At 39.3% G+C, this 18522-nt stretch overlaps 1 protein-coding gene across 50 annotated transcripts in view; it reads left to right on the top strand.

Annotated features, from left to right (window-relative positions):
- NEB (nebulin) overlaps positions 1–18522 on the top strand; it is a 232153-nt gene that overhangs the window by 118040 nt on the left and 95591 nt on the right. For all 50 annotated transcript variants that reach the window (XM_057317597.1, XM_057317600.1, XM_057317623.1 and 47 more), the window contains 16 exons: positions 800–1003; positions 2310–2414; positions 2558–2665; positions 3398–3709; positions 4938–5141; positions 5614–5718; positions 6656–6763; positions 8043–8354; positions 10200–10403; positions 11710–11814; positions 11958–12065; positions 12796–13107; positions 14336–14539; positions 15009–15113; positions 16051–16158; positions 17438–17749. In XM_057317597.1, coding sequence (XP_057173580.1) covers positions 800–1003; positions 2310–2414; positions 2558–2665; positions 3398–3709; positions 4938–5141; positions 5614–5718; positions 6656–6763; positions 8043–8354; positions 10200–10403; positions 11710–11814; positions 11958–12065; positions 12796–13107; positions 14336–14539; positions 15009–15113; positions 16051–16158; positions 17438–17749 — 2916 coding nt within the window. The remainder of the gene's footprint in view (positions 1–799; positions 1004–2309; positions 2415–2557; positions 2666–3397; positions 3710–4937; positions 5142–5613; positions 5719–6655; positions 6764–8042; positions 8355–10199; positions 10404–11709; positions 11815–11957; positions 12066–12795; positions 13108–14335; positions 14540–15008; positions 15114–16050; positions 16159–17437; positions 17750–18522) is intronic.

Genomic DNA, 18522 nt, shown 5'->3' with positions numbered 1-18522 from the left:
TCCTTGTTTTTTTTGATCAGGCCCTGACAAGCAGCTGCTTTTGAAGGAATGATAATCATAGTGGCATTTAAGAAAGAGTTTTCCCAAAAAGCCATAGAAACAAAAAGAACTGTTACCTTTATTTATGAGAAAAGTTCTCCTTTAGCCAATTATTTAAATTCAGAAAAGGAAAATGAAGAAGAGATAAATATCTTTTTTTACTTAAATTATAACATAAGGAAGGGGATTGAGGATAAGATAGATAAGAGTAAAAATACATGTAATCTTTGGTTTAGGAGCATACATATAGAGTCACATGAAAAAAGATGCCCCTTTTTTGTCCCCAGATAGCACGTTAATTCCACATGTGGTCAGCTAGTAGTGTTCATCTTTATGATATGTGGCTAGTTGTGAAGACCAGTACCCCATGGGATAGGAACAAGCTGTATTCTGAGAGTATTCTTCCCACACAAGGAGCAACAGGCAATCAAATCAGAGAATAAATACTTTCTACCTGGGGACAGTCACTAATTTCCTAAAATGGGTTTGCATCAGTGAAATTGCATATTACTAGATTTTACGAGTCTTTAGTTTACGTGCTGCCAAAGTGAGCACAGATTTTATGAGTCTTTGAACCAGAAAACATTGGCTACTTTCAGGGACAAAGTGTTTGGCTAGCCACTCTACCCCAAAGTAAGCCAGTTCTGTGGGTGTTCCTGGAAATTCACACAAGACTCAGAATTATACGTCGTCTCTCTATGCTAAATCAAGATCAGACACCAGGCTGTCAAGGTAATATTTGACATTATTTCATTTTCAGGCTATTTACAAAGCTGATCTCGAGTGGCTGAGAGGCATTGGGTGGGTGCCCATTGGCTCTGTAGAGGTCGAGAAGGTGAAGAGAGCTGGAGAAATCCTCAGTGAAAGGAAGTACCGCCAGCCCGCAGACCAGCTTAAATTCACATGCATTACAGACACCCCAGAGATTGTCCTGGCCAAGAATAATGCCCTGACGATGAGCAAGGTGCGTATCCAATGGTTTCCAATTCCTGAGTCACCTCCCAAGTCCATGTGAGAGATGCCCTCCGAGGTTTCCAGAGAAAGGAGGTGTAACGGGCCTGATTTTCACGCAGGTCTTCAACAGAGTATCTATTTGACTTCTAGTTGGGCCTGCATGTGCTTCTCAACCCTGTATCCCCTAATTCTCTGTGTGCACGAGGAGGCATAGCCTGGGATAATTTCTCTGGAGTAATGCACATATTCTTCTGGGCAGTGACATGGAGACATCCATCAATTATTGCTTCTCCCTGTCCATTCTCCTAGGCAGAGCAGACTCAAACCATTGAGTTCCCTTTATGCATCCTGAGGGAATATATAGCCACCTAGCATTTTGTTCTGAAGTCTGGGAAACAGTGTGTATAGCAATGCCAGTGAGCAACTCAAATCAGTTGCTTGGTGTGCTCTTCCGTATTCGGTTGTGGAAATCTACTCCGGGAAGTGAACTGTTACCGTTGCTTTCAGTATCATTACACAAGATAGATAATCACTTCTTTTTTCTGGAGTTCTAGAATTCTGTTTATTGATACTGGGCTCATTCTTCATCCAACGGATAGGTCCATAGTATACATATTTTAGATTGAATTGAACTTACCTGACTTCTTCCACACCTGCCTGGACGTCTGCCAAACATTCAGGTAGTGAGATTGGGTGCTCAGTGCAGAATAGGAAATCAATTCTCAGCAAACTCCAAAGCTTGAAGTTTTAAAACTCTCTAGAAATTCTATTTTATACCATACCTATCACAGCAACCACAGTGCTAATAAGAATAGGAAACACCATAAATTCTGCTGAGAGACTCAGGCATTTTACATGTTATGGTTAATCTTCAAAAGCACTCAGCAAAAATATGATTATCCCCCTCTTAGAAATGAAGAATATAAGGCATTATGTACCTTTCTCAAGATTACACAGCTTGGGCATAGTGGAATTGGGTTAGAATTTGGGATTAATTCTGAAATCTAGGCATTTCTACTATATCATAATTCTATAGCCAGGTTACATCCTTGGAGGTCCTATGAGTAAGCTTGAGATTCACTGGAAGAAAAGAATTAATAATTGAGACCATTGTATCACTTCATATTAGCTGTGAAGTTATCATATGGCAGCTTAAATATTTAAATATTGTCATGTTTCACTCTCCCCAGTACCCTTTTGCTTCCTTCACCTCTAAATAGCCTTTAAAAGGCTTTTTTACAGTAAAATGTGTTAAATTTGAAAATAACTGTAATGTGTGGGCTTTCATAAAGGGTTTTACTTTGCTTCCCCCATAGCATTTATACACAGAAGCTTGGAATGCTGACAAAGCCTCCATCCACGTGATGCCAGACACCCCAGAAATCCTACTGGCCAAGAGCAATTCTGCCAATATCAGCCAAGTAAGGGGTTTCCTCATTGTCTCTTAAGCCTTTCTAGGATTCATTAAAATATTTTTTCCACCTTACACTTTCCTGTCTGGAATTGGCCTATTAGCTTTTCCAAAACACTTTTATTTTTCTGTTGTGTATTATCCTTCATGTAGAAACTTTACACCAAGGGATGGGATGAATCAAAGATGAAGGACTATGATCTGAGGGCTGATGCTATTCCCATCAAAAGTGCCAAGGCCTCAAGGGACATCGCCAGTGATGTAAGTGCCCTCCCTCCACCCCCCTTCGGTGTCACATTGCTGAATGGCCACTGTGAGGCTGGTGGGCCACATTTCACAATTGTTTCCACATGTATCCCCCACTCCTGTTTCCTATTTTCTGAGACTTTGTCCCGTTGTTGTCACAGAGAAGAATAGCACAGTTTGGAATTGTAGCTAGAAGGGCTGCACCATGAAGATGTATGAATGTACTACAGTTATGTTTACGATAGTGTAAAAGAGTTTAAAATTACTCAGAGATGCCAAAATGTTTGCCATATGAAAGTCTTACCATTTGCTTGCGGGTATTCACATTTTCTGTAGTTGTCAGCATGTGTATGGTCTTAAAACTGAGTTTCTAAACCTATATTTCTCCTATTTTAGTACAAATACAAAGAAGCATACTAGAAACAGAAAGGCCACCACATTGGAGCCCAGAGCGTTGAAGATGACTATTAGAGGGAGCGAGCCTGAGTGGGGGTGGAGGGAGAGGCAGAGGGAGAAGCAGACTCCCCATTGAGCGGGGAGCCCAACACAGGGGTTACTCCCAGGACCCATGAGATCATGACCTGAGCTGAAGGCAGCCGCTTAACCGACTGAGCCAGCCAGGTGCCCTGAAACCTCTCTAGAGTCTTCAGGATTTCAGAGAAAAGCCTCATCACAAAAAGAATGACAGGAAATAGCCCTTGGTGCTCCCTCCTTCTCCCTCCTTACTCACTGGTTTCTCTCTTTCAGTACCAATACAAAGAAGCTTATCGTAAGCAGTTGGGTCACCACATCGGTGCCCGAGCAGTACACGACGACCCCAAGATAATGTGGTCTCTGCACATTGCCAAAGTGCAGAGTGACCTTGAGTACAAGAAGGATTTTGAGAAATACAAGACCAGGTACAGCAGCCCGGTGGACATGCTCAATATCGTTCAGGCCAAGCTGTGCCAGACGTTGGTCAGCGACGTGGACTATAGACATCCGCTGCATGAGTGGACCTGCCTGCCCGACCAGAATGACATCATCCAGGCTCGGAAAGCTTATGACCTCCAGAGCGACGTGAGTACCCCTGAGGCTTGTTCTGCACGTTGAAAGCAGATCTAAGACGCGTCCCTGGCTTCTGTCTGATGCCGGTGGACTGGAATTTATTTGTGTATTTTAAATGATATACGATTAAATGTTTAAAAAGTGTTTCCCACAGAAAGCACTACAATTTACTTCAGTTTTTCTTCCCCAAAAGTCATACGTAAAAGAGGAGATAAAATATGTATTGGCCGTTACATACAGGTATACTTCTTCCTGGTGTTTCAGGCTTCCTTTGCATGAGTTAGATGAAACTGAGTTCTCAAAAATATATAGCTGCACATTTTTGGCTGAAGAGGTAGAAACGTGGGTGTGGAGGGAGGTGGAAGAAGTAGGAACAGAAGTATATGATGCTAAGTTATTTCAATGAACATTCATATTTTATACCTACTGACAAGGAAATACTAAGATATTCTTGTCTTTTTCAAAACTGGTCATCAAATTCTTATAAACAGTTAGCATGCACTATTGAGAGTAAACTGAAATGAATAATGAGGGTAGTATCTAATATATTGTCTTTACAACACCATGTGACACACTTGACATTTTGTGATTTTGAAGGTGGATATAAAGATGTTTTTAAAGTTCTTATTACACACAAGAAATGTAGCTGTGTGTGGTGATGAATGTTAACTAGACTTCGTGTGATCGTTTCACAATATATACATATACTGAGTTATGTGGTGCACTTGAAACTAATACATTGTTACATGTTAATTATACCGCAACTTAAAAAATGCAAGTCAAGAGCGTGATTTGCAAAGGTTAATATTACTACATGTTGAAACTCATTACTATAGTTGAATTTCTCTTCTTTTCCCTTAAAAAGAAAGGCAAGAGGTTTTGTGACTGCAGCACTCACACAGCCTTGGTCTGAGTGTGGGGTCTCATTGGAAGCTGTTAGGTCGCACTTTGCAAAGCTAAAGAAACCCTGCTTTTGTGTAAAAATCCTGTAACACCCTCAAGAGGAGGTGTCTTCTTGTTTTTACAAAAATTCTTTCATCATTCTTGGTACAATCCTCTATACCAAAAAATGCTCAGGGAAAAAAATTATTCTCAGGATTCAGTAATGCTCATGAATGAGTGATGAGCTAGGCTGGGAGCTTTATCTGTCCATCCGTACTTTTGTACTTCTCTAGCCATTTTGTGACTATGAATCTGAAACTTGAAGTAGGAAATATGATTCCTATCCATTGATTTGCAGAATTTATATAAGTCAGACCTTGAATGGTTGAGAGGCATTGGCTGGGTTCCGATTGATTCCGTGGAAGTTGTTAAAGCCAAGAGGGCCATGGAGATACTGAGTGAAAATATCTACCGTCAGCGTCCAGAGACACTGAAATTTACCAGCATCACTGACACTCCGGAGCAGGTGTTGGCAAAGAGCAATGCTATGAACATGAGTAAGGTGAGTTTTTACCCCTTACTGTTAGATCGAGGAATTCACCATAGGAAAATGTAAAAAATCTGACATGTTACAGCGTTCCTATAATTCTTTTAGGATTTAGGATACCTTTTAAAATGATTTTTCCATTATAATACCGTAGTTACTTAATAATACTTCAAGATATTAAACTATTAAAAATACTATGTGCTATAATTATTTCATAATTGCAGAGTTTACTGCAACCCAATTATACTTTTCAGATTGTTAAAGAATTTTAACAAGGAACGGTAACAACTGGGTCAATGAAATAGTAAACTGGTAAGCTAAATACTCTTGGAAATAGTAATTTATCTACATGAAAAGTAGGAATTTATGCAACTTTAGTCATTTTACTTCTGCTTTGTTTAGAGGAGAAGTGATCGGCACATAATCAAAAAGAAAAATGCCTGTGAATGCCCAAACAATTTTTCTCACTTCCCCCCCCCCCCACCAGCGCTTATATACTGAAGCCTGGGACAATGATAAGAAAACGATCCACGTCATGCCGGACACACCAGAAATCATGCTTGCCAAACTCAATCGCATAAACTACAGTGATGTGAGTACACTATTGGTCATATAATGAACAGTAAGGCAAAAAAAAATGAGCTGTTGTAACTATTTCCTTGGTGAAATGTTTCAACTAATTTGTTATACATACTCCAAACTAACATGAGCAGAAAAGAGTTCTCTCTTGATTCCATTTTGGGCTGTGTGATAGATCCACAGTATAGACCAGCCTTTTAGCAACAGGGAATCAGAGAATGGAACGCTTATGGAGAAAGACTTCAATGGGAATGACATTCCTACTGCGTTTCCCTACCGGTCAGTGTGGGTATCACATCATTACTTGATTAAACAATTATTTAGCAGGCAGGGTGCTGTACTGGAACCCAGTGGGTTATCATGCCGTGTGTTCTTTTGGTGCTTCAGTAATGTTCTGGTTACCATTTAATGCTCTTTGCAAGCATTTTTCTAGGCATCTCTTTCAGGACCAGTATTTTCATCAGGGCAATCATCCTGAAAGCCTACCATACAGACTAATCATGGTCTGTGATGAGAGTCCATAGCAAAATGAAAATATAAACACAATATATTGGGTTTTCCTTAAATCCAAATATATTCAATTTGAAAATAATGTCCTTATTCTTTTTCCTTCTGTAGTATTAAGATAGCCTTACTTTTATATTATGATGGTGAAAGTAAGTAGTTATTTTTTTATATGTGCTTATTTGGCAAAACAAAATTTTGGCAACCACATACTGATCTCCCCACCATTTTTTTTTTTGAAATTTAGCAATCAGTAAAATCCCAAAGTTTAGAACATGTGCCTCAGAGTCCTTATGCACCTATGAAGCAGTTTTGTAGAAACCCACCCTCATACTTGATTTTGTGGATTTCTTTCGATAGTTTAAATGAGGACAGGGAAAATTTAATAATAAACAGCTTTATTTTTTTATGAAAGGAGTAATGATTAATGACTCTCTTTTCTACAGAAACTCTATAAACTTGCTTTGGAAGAGTCCAGGAAGGAAGGCTGTGACTTGCGTTTGGACGCCATCCCAATCCAGGCAGCCAAGGCTTCAAGAGAGATTGCTAGTGATGTAAGTTGGTGTTTTTGGAAGAGGCATTTCTTACTCAAAGATGTTCCCAAATGGCAGCTTTTGTCATTTTTCTTGGCAGAATTTTGGTTGTCTCTACAAGTCTCAATTTCATGTAGTGATTCCCCCATGTACAAAGTTGCAAATGAAAAACAGAGAAAACCACAAGATACTGTGTCCATTATACCTGTTAATCAGGGATAGAGGTATAGTCTTTAAAAATGCATGTTTTATAGACACTAAAAAATGGGTTCATATTTTTGTGCCTCAGAAGTTGAGCAGATGTTTGTAGAAACATTGAAAGCACGTGTAAGTCAGCCAATACAAATGGGAGTTCTTTCCTACTCCTTCTATCCATTTATCCTGGCATTGAAGGGAGACTAGACGATGGATGCATTTTAGAGTTTTGTTTCATTCTTTGTGACTTTTAGTGTGGTTCTTCCACCAAGCCCCTAACTGGTCGTAAGGACAAATTGAGAAGTGAGCGATGCTTTTTCCCAGCACCTACCTGTCTCTTCTCCGTAGCCCTTCCCTTCTCATGAGAAACCTCTCTTGAGGGTGTCTAGTGCCCTCGTTTTGTACCAGGGCTCCTTAGAACCCAAATCCAGGCTTTCCTTCTTCTGGAGGGACCCCGTGCCTTCGACTTATGCTTCATTCCTTCTACCATCAAAACGTTTTCTAGAAAAGCCCGCACTATGGGCTTTTATCATCTCATGGTAAAATGGACCATAATGTGTTATTCTTGAATTTTGAAAGTATAGAATATTAACCCAAGGCATGAGTCTCTCATGGTGAAAGATCAATAACATAACAGGCTAATAAGATATTTTCTGGTGAAACTCTCTAAATGTAGCCCATTCTCTCAATCAGGGCATTCAGTAAAAATTCTAATTAAAAGAGATATATTCTAAAATATTCTTAACAACACATTTTTAGAAAAAAATAGCCACATCTTTAAGTAGATGTTCTTTTAGATTGTACACAATGTTTTATCTTTCCTTGTTAAGCAATTAAATGTAAAGTACATAGTGCAGTTTGATAGAAGGGAAAAATATTAGGAACTAGTAGCTCTCACCTACTTGTGATGTCATCTTGAACAAATCACCTAAGACCCCTATAGGCTTTAGGTTTCTACTTTAGAAAATAGAGTTGATAATATTAACCTTTCTCCTTCACACTAAGAAAGGAAAAATCCAAAGAAATAATGTGTGTATGAAATTGTAAAATGTTATATAAATGAGATGTTCTTATCATAAGACTCATAACCCTTTTCTTTTTTCAGTACAAGTACAAGGAAGGGTACCGCAAACAGCTCGGCCACCACATTGGGGCCCGGAAGGTGGAGGATGACCCCAAGATAGTATGGTCGATCCATGCGGCCAAGATCCAGAGTGACAGGGAGTACAAGAAGGACTTTGAGAAGTGGAAGACCAAGTTCAGCAGCCCAGTGGACATGCTGGGGTTGGTGCTGGCCAAGAAGTCCCAGACCTTAGTCAGTGACATAGACTACAAACACCCCCTACATGAATGGATGTGTCTGCCTGACCAGAATGATGTCATTCAGGCCCGGAAGGCCTATGACCTCCAGAGTGACGTGAGTGGGTCTAATATTCATCAGCATGTGTTTATTTCTATTATGTTCATTTGAAGATTTAAGTGGCTCTATTAAGCAGTTCATGAATGGGGCAGCAATCCGTCCAGCAAGTAGAGGGTAACTCCAAAGAGTTGTAAAACATGGAAGGTTTTAGAGGAGGGACCATAGGACAAAGAAGTTATCAGCAAAAGAAAGGATTATTTCAGACAGGGTCACCTTCCCTTAGGGGGAGTTGAAGGAGGTCTTATTAGGTGAATTACCTTTTTCCTTTGGGGATAGAGAGGGTCCATGTGACAGATTACCTCCTTGGTGCTGACCACATCAGCATATGTTTAAAAGATTTTTTAAAGAGGTTCTAACTTTTTTGTGCCATGGAATCTTTTGGCAGTCCTGTGAACCTAGAGGCAGCTTCTCAAGACAATGTCATGAAATGCATAAAATGCAGTATATAGGTTTCAGGAGAAATTGATCACATCAAAATATGGTTATGAAAATATTAAACTGAATCTGACATAGTAATATGCATAGTTTTTTAACACATTAAATAAAAGATCTAGCATTGGGCGTGATAACTAGTTTAATTTCAAAGAGGTAATGAGCATAAATATTTTAGGATGACTGCAGCAACTGTAATAGGATATGAAAATATTTGTGATTTTTCTTGCTGACAATGTCTCATACGGTGCTAATGCTACTATGACCTGTGGCCTATACTTATAACTGAAAGAAACGCTATATTTCAATGAGAGGTTAATAAACATTTTATGTTTTTCCATTCAAGTTCATTGATGCCAGGTTCAGAATTGCTGGTTTAACACAACCTAATTTTCCAAATGAATTGATTGCATTATCGCATTATCATTTTTCTGACTGCTTAAAAGAAATATCTGTTACTGTGCCAGGAAGTTTAAGAACGAACTGTACATATTGGAAAAATTTTTCTAAGAAGCTGAAAATAGTAGCTCTCTAGAAATAGGTGAGGTACTTCTGTTGTCAGCCAGCAGATTGTCCTTGGGACTCAAATGCTACCTCATTGGTATAGTAGCTCCTTGTTTTTTTTGATCAGGCCCTGACAAGCAGTTGCTTTTGAAGGAATGATAATCATAGTGGCATTTAAGAAAGAGTTTTCCCAAAAAGCCATAGAAACAAAAAGAACTGTTACCTTTATTTATGAGAAAAGTTCTCCTTTAGCCAATTATTTAAATTCAGAAAAGGAAAATGAAGAAGAGATAAATATCTTTTTTTACTTAAATTATAACATAAGGAAGGGGATTGAGGATAAGATAGATAAGAGTAAAAATACATGTAATCTTTGGTTTAGGAGCATACATATAGAGTCACATGAAAAAAGATGCCCCTTTTTTGTCCCCAGATAGCACGTTAATTCCACATGTGGTCAGCTAGTAGTGTTCATCTTTATGATATGTGGCTAGTTGTGAAGACCAGTACCCCATGGGATAGGAACAAGCTGTATTCTGAGAGTATTCTTCCCACACAAGGAGCAACAGGCAATCAAATCAGAGAATAAATACTTTCTACCTGGGGACAGTCACTAATTTCCTAAAATGGGTTTGCATCAGTGAAATTGCATATTACTAGATTTTACGAGTCTTTAGTTTACGTGCTGCCAAAGTGAGCACAGATTTTATGAGTCTTTGAACCAGAAAACATTGGCTACTTTCAGGGACAAAGTGTTTGGCTAGCCACTCTGCCCCAAAGTAAGCCAGTTCTGTGGGTGTTCCTGGAAATTCACACAAGACTCAGAATTATACGTCGTCTCTCTATGCTGAATCAAGATCAGACACCAGGCTGTCAAGGTAATATTTGACATTATTTCATTTTCAGGCTATTTACAAAGCTGATCTCGAGTGGCTGAGAGGCATTGGGTGGGTGCCCATTGGCTCTGTAGAGGTCGAGAAGGTGAAGAGAGCTGGAGAAATCCTCAGTGAAAGGAAGTACCGCCAGCCCGCAGACCAGCTCAAATTCACATGCATTACAGACACCCCAGAGATTGTCCTGGCCAAGAATAACGCCCTGACGATGAGCAAGGTGCGTATCCAATGGTTTCCAATTCCTGAGTCACCTCCCAAGTCCATGTGAGAGATGCCCTCTGAGGTTTCCAGAGAAAGGAGATGTAACGGGCCTGATTTTCACGCAGGTCTTCAACAGAGTATCTATTTGACTTCTAGTTGGGCCTGCATGTGCTTCTCAACCCTGTATCCCCTAATTCTCTGTGTGCACGAGGAGGCATAGCCTGGGATAATTTCTCTGGAGTAATGCACATATTCTTCTGGGCAGTGACATGGAGACATCCATCAATTATTGCTTCTCCCTGTCCATTCTCCTAGGCAGAGCAGACTCAAACCATTGAGTTCCCTTTATGCATCCTGAGGGAATATATAGCCACCTAGCATTTTGTTCTGAAGTCTGGGAAACAGTGTGTATAGCAATGCCAGTGAGCAACTCAAATCAGTTGCTTGGTGTGCTCTTCCGTATTCGGTTGTGGAAATCTACTCCGGGAAGTGAACTGTTACCGTTGCTTTCAGTATCATTACACAAGATAGATAATCACTTCTTTTTTCTGGAGTTCTAGAATTCTGTTTATTGATACTGGGCTCATTCTTCATCCAACGGATAGGTCCATAGTATACATATTTTAGATTGAATTGAACTTACCTGACTTCTTCCACACCTGCCTGGACGTCTGCCAAACATTCAGGTAGTGAGATTGGGTGCTCAGTGCAGAATAGGAAATCAATTCTCAGCAAACTCCAAAGCTTGAAGTTTTAAAACTCTCTAGAAATTCTATTTTATACCATACCTATCACAGCAACCACAGTGCTAATAAGAATAGGAAACACCATAAATTCTGCTGAGAGACTCAGGCATTTTACATGTTATGGTTAATCTTCGAAAGCACTCAGCAAAAATATGATTATCCCCCTCTTAGAAATGAAGAATATAAGGCATTATGTACCTTTCTCAAGATTACACAGCTTGGGCATAGTGGAATTGGGTTAGAATTTGGGATTAATTCTGAAATCTAGGCATTTCTACTATATCATAATTCTATAGCCAGGTTACATCCTTGGAGGTCCTATGAGTAAGCTTGAGATTCACTGGAAGAAAAGAATTAATAATTGAGACCATTGTATCACTTCATATTAGCTGTGAAGTTATCATATGGCAGCTTAAATATTTAAATATTGTCATGTTTCACTCTCCCCAGTACCCTTTTGCTTCCTTCACCTCTAAATAGCCTTTAAAAGGCTTTTTTACAGTAAAATGTGTTAAATTTGAAAATAACTGTAATGTGTGGGCTTTCATAAAGGGTTTTACTTTGCTTCCCCCATAGCATTTATACACAGAAGCTTGGAATGCTGACAAAGCCTCCATCCACGTGATGCCAGACACCCCAGAAATCCTACTGGCCAAGAGCAATTCTGCCAATATCAGCCAAGTAAGGGGTTTCCTCATTGTCTCTTAAGCCTTTCTAGGATTCATTAAAATATTTTTTCCACCTTACACTTTCCTGTCTGGAATTGGCCTATTAGCTTTTCCAAAACACTTTTATTTTTCTGTTGTGTATTATCCTTCATGTAGAAACTTTACACCAAGGGATGGGATGAATCAAAGATGAAGGACTATGATCTGAGGGCTGATGCTATTCCCATCAAAAGTGCCAAGGCCTCAAGGGACATCGCCAGTGATGTAAGTGCCCTCCATCCACCCCCCTTCGGTGTCACATTGCTGAATGGCCACTGTGAGGCTGGTGGGCCACATTTCACAATTGTTTCCACATGTATCCCCCACTCCTGTTTCCTATTTTCTGAGACTTTGTCCCGTTGTTGTCACAGAGAAGAATAGCACAGTTTGGAATTGTAGCTAGAAGGGCTAACCATGAAGATGTATGAATGTACTACAGTTATGTTTACGATAGTGTAAAAGAGTTTAAAATTACTCAGAGATGCCAAAATGTTTGCCATATGAAAGTCTTACCATTTGCTTGCGGGTATTCACATTTTCTGTAGTTGTCAGCATGTGTATGGTCTTAAAACTGAGTTTCTAAACCTATATTTCTCCTATTTTAGTACAAATACAAAGAAGCATACTAGAAACAGAAAGGCCACCACATTGGAGCCAGAGCGTTGAAGATGACTATTAGAGGGAGCGAGCCTGAGTGGGGGTGGAGGGAGAGGCAGAGGGAGAAGCAGACTCCCCATTGAGCGGGGAGCCCAACACAGGGGTTACTCCCAGGACCCATGAGATCATGACCTGAGCTGAAGGCAGCCGCTTAACCGACTGAGCCAGCCAGGTGCCCTGAAACCTCTCTAGAGTCTTCAGGATTTCAGAGAAAAGCCTCATCACAAAAAGAATGACAGGAAATAGCCCTTGGTGCTCCCTCCTTCTCCCTCCTTACTCACTGGTTTCTCTCTTTCAGTACCAATACAAAGAAGCTTATCGTAAGCAGTTGGGTCACCACATCGGTGCCCGAACAGTACACGACGACCCCAAGATAATGTGGTCTCTGCACATTGCCAAAGTGCAGAGTGACCTTGAGTACAAGAAGGATTTTGAGAAATACAAGACCAGGTACAGCAGCCCGGTGGACATGCTCAATATCGTTCAGGCCAAGCTGTGCCAGACGTTGGTCAGCGACGTGGACTATAGACATCCGCTGCATGAGTGGACCTGCCTGCCCGACCAGAATGACATCATCCAGGCTCGGAAAGCTTATGACCTCCAGAGCGACGTGAGTACCCCTGAGGCTTGTTCTGCACGTTGAAAGCAGATCTAAGACGCGTCCCTGGCTTCTGTCTGATGCCGGTGGACTGGAATTTATTTGTGTATTTTAAATGATATACGATTAAATGTTTAAAAAGTGTTTCCCACAGAAAGCACTACAATTTACTTCAGTTTTTCTTCCCCAAAAGTCATACGTAAAAGAGGAGATAAAATATGTATTGGCCGTTACATACAGGTATACTTCTTCCTGGTGTTTCAGGCTTCCTTTGCATGAGTTAGATGAAACTGAGTTCTCAAAAATATATAGCTGCACATTTTTGGCTGAAGAGGTAGAAACGTGGGTGTGGAGGGAGGTGGAAGAAGTAGGAACAGAAGTATATGATGCTAAGTTATTTCAATGAACATTCATATTTTATACCTACTGACAAGGAAATACTAAGATATTCTTGTCTTTTTCAAAACTGGTCATCAAATTCTTATAAACAGTTAGCATGCACTATTGAGAGTAAACTGAAATGAATAATGAGGGTAGTATCTAATATATTGTCTTTACAACACCATGTGACACACTTGACATTTTGTGATTTTGAAGGTGGATATAAAGATGTTTTTAAAGTTCTTATTACACACAAGAAATGTAGCTGTGTGTGGTGATGAATGTTAACTAGACTTCGTGTGATCGTTTCACAATATATACATATACTGAGTTATGTGGTGCACTTGAAACTAATACATTGTTACATGTTAATTATACCGCAACTTAAAAAATGCAAGTCAAGAGCGTGATTTGCAAAGGTTAATATTACTACATGTTGAAACTCATTACTATAGTTGAATTTCTCTTCTTTTCCCTTAAAAAGAAAGGCAAGAGGTTTTGTGACTGCAGCACTCACACAGCCTTGGTCTGAGTGTGGGGTCTCATTGGAAGCTGTTAGGTCGCACTTTGCAAAGCTAAAGAAACCCTGCTTTTGTGTAAAAATCCTGTAACACCCTCAAGAGGAGGTGTCTTCTTGTTTTTACAAAAATTCTTTCATCATTCTTGGTACAATCCTCTATACCAAAAAATGCTCAGGGAAAAAAATTATTCTCAGGATTCAGTAATGCTCATGAATGAGTGATGAGCTAGGCTGGGAGCTTTATCTGTCCATCCGTACTTTTGTACTTCTCTAGCCATTTTGTGACTATGAATCTGAAACTTGAAGTAGGAAATATGATTCCTATCCATTGATTTGCAGAATTTATATAAGTCAGACCTTGAATGGTTGAGAGGCATTGGCTGGGTTCCGATTGATTCCGTGGAAGTTGTTAAAGCCAAGAGGGCCATGGAGATACTGAGTGAAAATATCTACCGTCAGCGTCCAGAGACACTGAAATTTACCAGCATCACTGACACTCCGGAGCAGGTGTTGGCAAAGAGCAATGCTATGAACATGAGTAAGGTGAGTTTTTACCCCTTACTGTTAGATCGAGGAATTCACCATAGGAAAATGTAAAAAATCTGACATGTTACAGCGTTCCTATAATTCTTTTAGGATTTAGGATACCTTTTAAAATGATTTTTCCATTATAATACCGTAGTTACTTAATAATACTTCAAGATATTAAACTATTAAAAATACTATGTGCTATAATTATTTCATAATTGCAGAGTTTACTGCAACCCAATTATACTTTTCAGATTGTTAAAGAATTTTAACAAGGAACGGTAACAACTGGGTCAATGAAATAGTAAACTGGTAAGCTAAATACTCTTGGAAATAGTAATTTATCTACATGAAAAGTAGGAATTTATGCAACTTTAGTCATTTTACTTCTGCTTTGTTTAGAGGAGAAGTGATCGGCACATAATCAAAAAGAAAAATGCCTGTGAATGCCCAAACAATTTTTCTCACTTTCCCCCCCCACCAGCGCTTATATACTGAAGCCTGGGACAATGATAAGAAAACGATCCACGTCATGCCGGACACACCAGAAATCATGCTTGCCAAACTCAATCGCATAAACTACAGTGATGTGAGTACACTATTGGTCATATAATGAACAGTAAGGCAAAAAAAAAATGAGCTGTTGTAACTATTTCCTTGGTGAAATGTTTCAACTAATTTGTTATACATACTCCAAACTAACATGAGCAGAAAAGAGTTCTCTCTTGATTCCATTTTGGGCTGTGTGATAGATCCACAGTATAGACCAGCCTTTTAGCAACAGGGAATCAGAGAATGGAACGCTTATGGAGAAAGACTTCAATGGGAATGACATTCCTACTGCGTTTCCCTACCGGTCAGTGTGGGTATCACGTCATTACTTGATTAAACAATTATTTAGCAGGCAGGGTGCTGTACTGGAACCCAGTGGGTTATCATGCCGTGTGTTCTTTTGGTGCTTCAGTAATGTTCTGGTTACCATTTAATGCTCTTTGCAAGCATTTTTCTAGGCATCTCTTTCAGGACCAGTATTTTCATCAGGGCAATCATCCTGAAAGCCTACCATACAGACTAATCATGGTCTGTGATGAGAGTCCATAGCAAAATGAAAATATAAACACAATATATTGGGTTTTCCTTAAATCCAAATATATTCAATTTGAAAATAATGTCCTTATTCTTTTTCCTTCTGTAGTATTAAGATAGCCTTACTTTTATATTATGATGGTGAAAGTAAGTAGTTATTTTTTTATATGTGCTTATTTGGCAAAACAAAATTTTGGCAACCACATACTGATCTCCCCACCATTTTTTTTTTGAAATTTAGCAATCAGTAAAATCCCAAAGTTTAGAACATGTGCCTCAGAGTCCTTATGCACCTATGAAGCAGTTTTGTAGAAACCCACCCTCATACTTGATTTTGTGGATTTCTTTCGATAGTTTAAATGAGGACAGGGAAAATTTAATAATAAACAGCTTTATTTTTTTATGAAAGGAGTAATGATTAATGACTCTCTTTTCTACAGAAACTCTATAAACTTGCTTTGGAAGAGTCCAGGAAGGAAGGCTGTGACTTGCGTTTGGACGCCATCCCAATCCAGGCAGCCAAGGCTTCAAGAGAGATTGCTAGTGATGTAAGTTGGTGTTTTTGGAAGAGGCATTTCTTACTCAAAGATGTTCCCAAATGGCAGCTTTTGTCATTTTTCTTGGCAGAATTTTGGTTGTCTCTACAAGTCTCAATTTCATGTAGTGATTCCCCCATGTACAAAGTTGCAAATGAAAAACAGAGAAAACCACAAGATACTGTGTCCATTATACCTGTTAATCAGGGATAGAGGTATAGTCTTTAAAAATGCATGTTTTATAGACACTAAAAAATGGGTTCATATTTTTGTGCCTCAGAAGTTGAGCAGATGTTTGTAGAAACATTGAAAGCACGTGTAAGTCAGCCAATACAAATGGGAGTTCTTTCCTACTCCTTCTATCCATTTATCCTGGCATTGAAGGGAGACTAGACGATGGATGCATTTTAGAGTTTTGTTTCATTCTTTGTGACTTTTAGTGTGGTTCTTCCACCAAGCCCCTAACTGGTCGTAAGGACAAATTGAGAAGTGAGCGATGCTTTTTCCCAGCACCTACCTGTCTCTTCTCCGTAGCCCTTCCCTTCTCATGAGAAACCTCTCTTGAGGGTGTCTAGTGCCCTCGTTTTGTACCAGGGCTCCTTAGAACCCAAATCCAGGCTTTCCTTCTTCTGGAGGGACCCCGTGCCTTCGACTTATGCTTCATTCCTTCTACCATCAAAACGTTTTCTAGAAAAGCCCGCACTATGGGCTTTTATCATCTCATGGTAAAATGGACCATAATGTGTTATTCTTGAATTTTGAAAGTATAGAATATTAACCCAAGGCATGAGTCTCTCATGGTGAAAGATCAATAACATAACAGGCTAATAAGATATTTTCTGGTGAAACTCTCTAAATGTAGCCCATTCTCTCAATCAGGGCATTCAGTAAAAATTCTAATTAAAAGAGATATATTCTAAAATATTCTTAACAACACATTTTTAGAAAAAAATAGCCACATCTTTAAGTAGATGTTCTTTTAGATTGCACACAATGTTTTATCTTTCCTTGTTAAGCAATTAAATGTAAAGTACATAGTGCAGTTTGATAGAAGGGAAAAATATTAGGAACTAGTAGCTCTCACCTACTTGTGATGTCATCTTGAACAAATCACCTAAGACCCCTATAGGCTTTAGGTTTCTACTTTAGAAAATAGAGTTGATAATATTAACCTTTCTCCTTCACACTAAGAAAGGAAAAATCCAAAGAAATAATGTGTGTATGAAATTGTAAAATGTTATATAAATGAGATGTTCTTATCATAAGACTCATAACCCTTTTCTTTTTTCAGTACAAGTACAAGGAAGGGTACCGCAAACAGCTCGGCCACCACATTGGGGCCCGGAAGGTGGAGGATGACCCCAAGATAGTATGGTCGATCCATGCGGCCAAGATCCAGAGTGACAGGGAGTACAAGAAGGACTTTGAGAAGTGGAAGACCAAGTTCAGCAGCCCAGTGGACATGCTGGGGTTGGTGCTGGCCAAGAAGTCCCAGACCTTAGTCAGTGACATAGACTACAAACACCCCCTACATGAATGGATGTGTCTGCCTGACCAGAATGATGTCATTCAGGCCCGGAAGGCCTATGACCTCCAGAGTGACGTGAGTGGGTCTAATATTCATCAGCATGTGTTTATTTCTATTATGTTCATTTGAAGATTTAAGTGGCTCTATTAAGCAGTTCATGAATGGGGCAGCAATCCGTCCAGCAAGTAGAGGGTAACTCCAAAGAGTTGTAAAACATGGAAGGTTTTAGAGGAGGGACCATAGGACAAAGAAGTTATCAGCAAAAGAAAGGATTATTTCAGACAGGGTCACCTTCCCTTAGGGGGAGTTGAAGGAGGTCTTATTAGGTGAATTACCTTTTTCCTTTGGGGATAGAGAGGGTCCATGTGACAGATTACCTCCTTGGTGCTGACCACATCAGCATATGTTTAAAAGATTTTTTAAAGGGGTTCTAACTTTTTTGTGCCATGGAATCTTTTGGCAGTCCTGTGAACCTAGAGGCAGCTTCTCAAGACAATGTCATGAAATGCATAAAATGCAGTATATAGGTTTCAGGAGAAATTGATCACATCAAAATATGGTTATGAAAATATTAAACTGAATCTGACATAGTAATATGCATAGTTTTTTAACACATTAAATAAAAGATCTAGCATTGGGCGTGATAACTAGTTTAATTTCAAAGAGGTAATGAGCATAAATATTTTAGGATGACTGCAGCAACTGTAATAGGATATGAAAATATTTGTGATTTTTCTTGCTGACAATGTCTCATACGGTGCTAATGCTACTATGACCTGTGGCCTATACTTATAACTGAAAGAAACGCTATATTTCAATGAGAGGTTAATAAACATTTTATGTTTTTC

Source organism: Ursus arctos, unplaced genomic scaffold (genome assembly GCF_023065955.2).
Source record: "Ursus arctos isolate Adak ecotype North America unplaced genomic scaffold, UrsArc2.0 scaffold_1, whole genome shotgun sequence".
In the NCBI taxonomy this organism is placed as follows: Eukaryota; Metazoa; Chordata; class Mammalia; order Carnivora; family Ursidae; genus Ursus; species Ursus arctos.
Note: the sequence above shows the minus strand (reverse complement) of the source record. Positions and strands in the feature narration are given on the sequence as shown.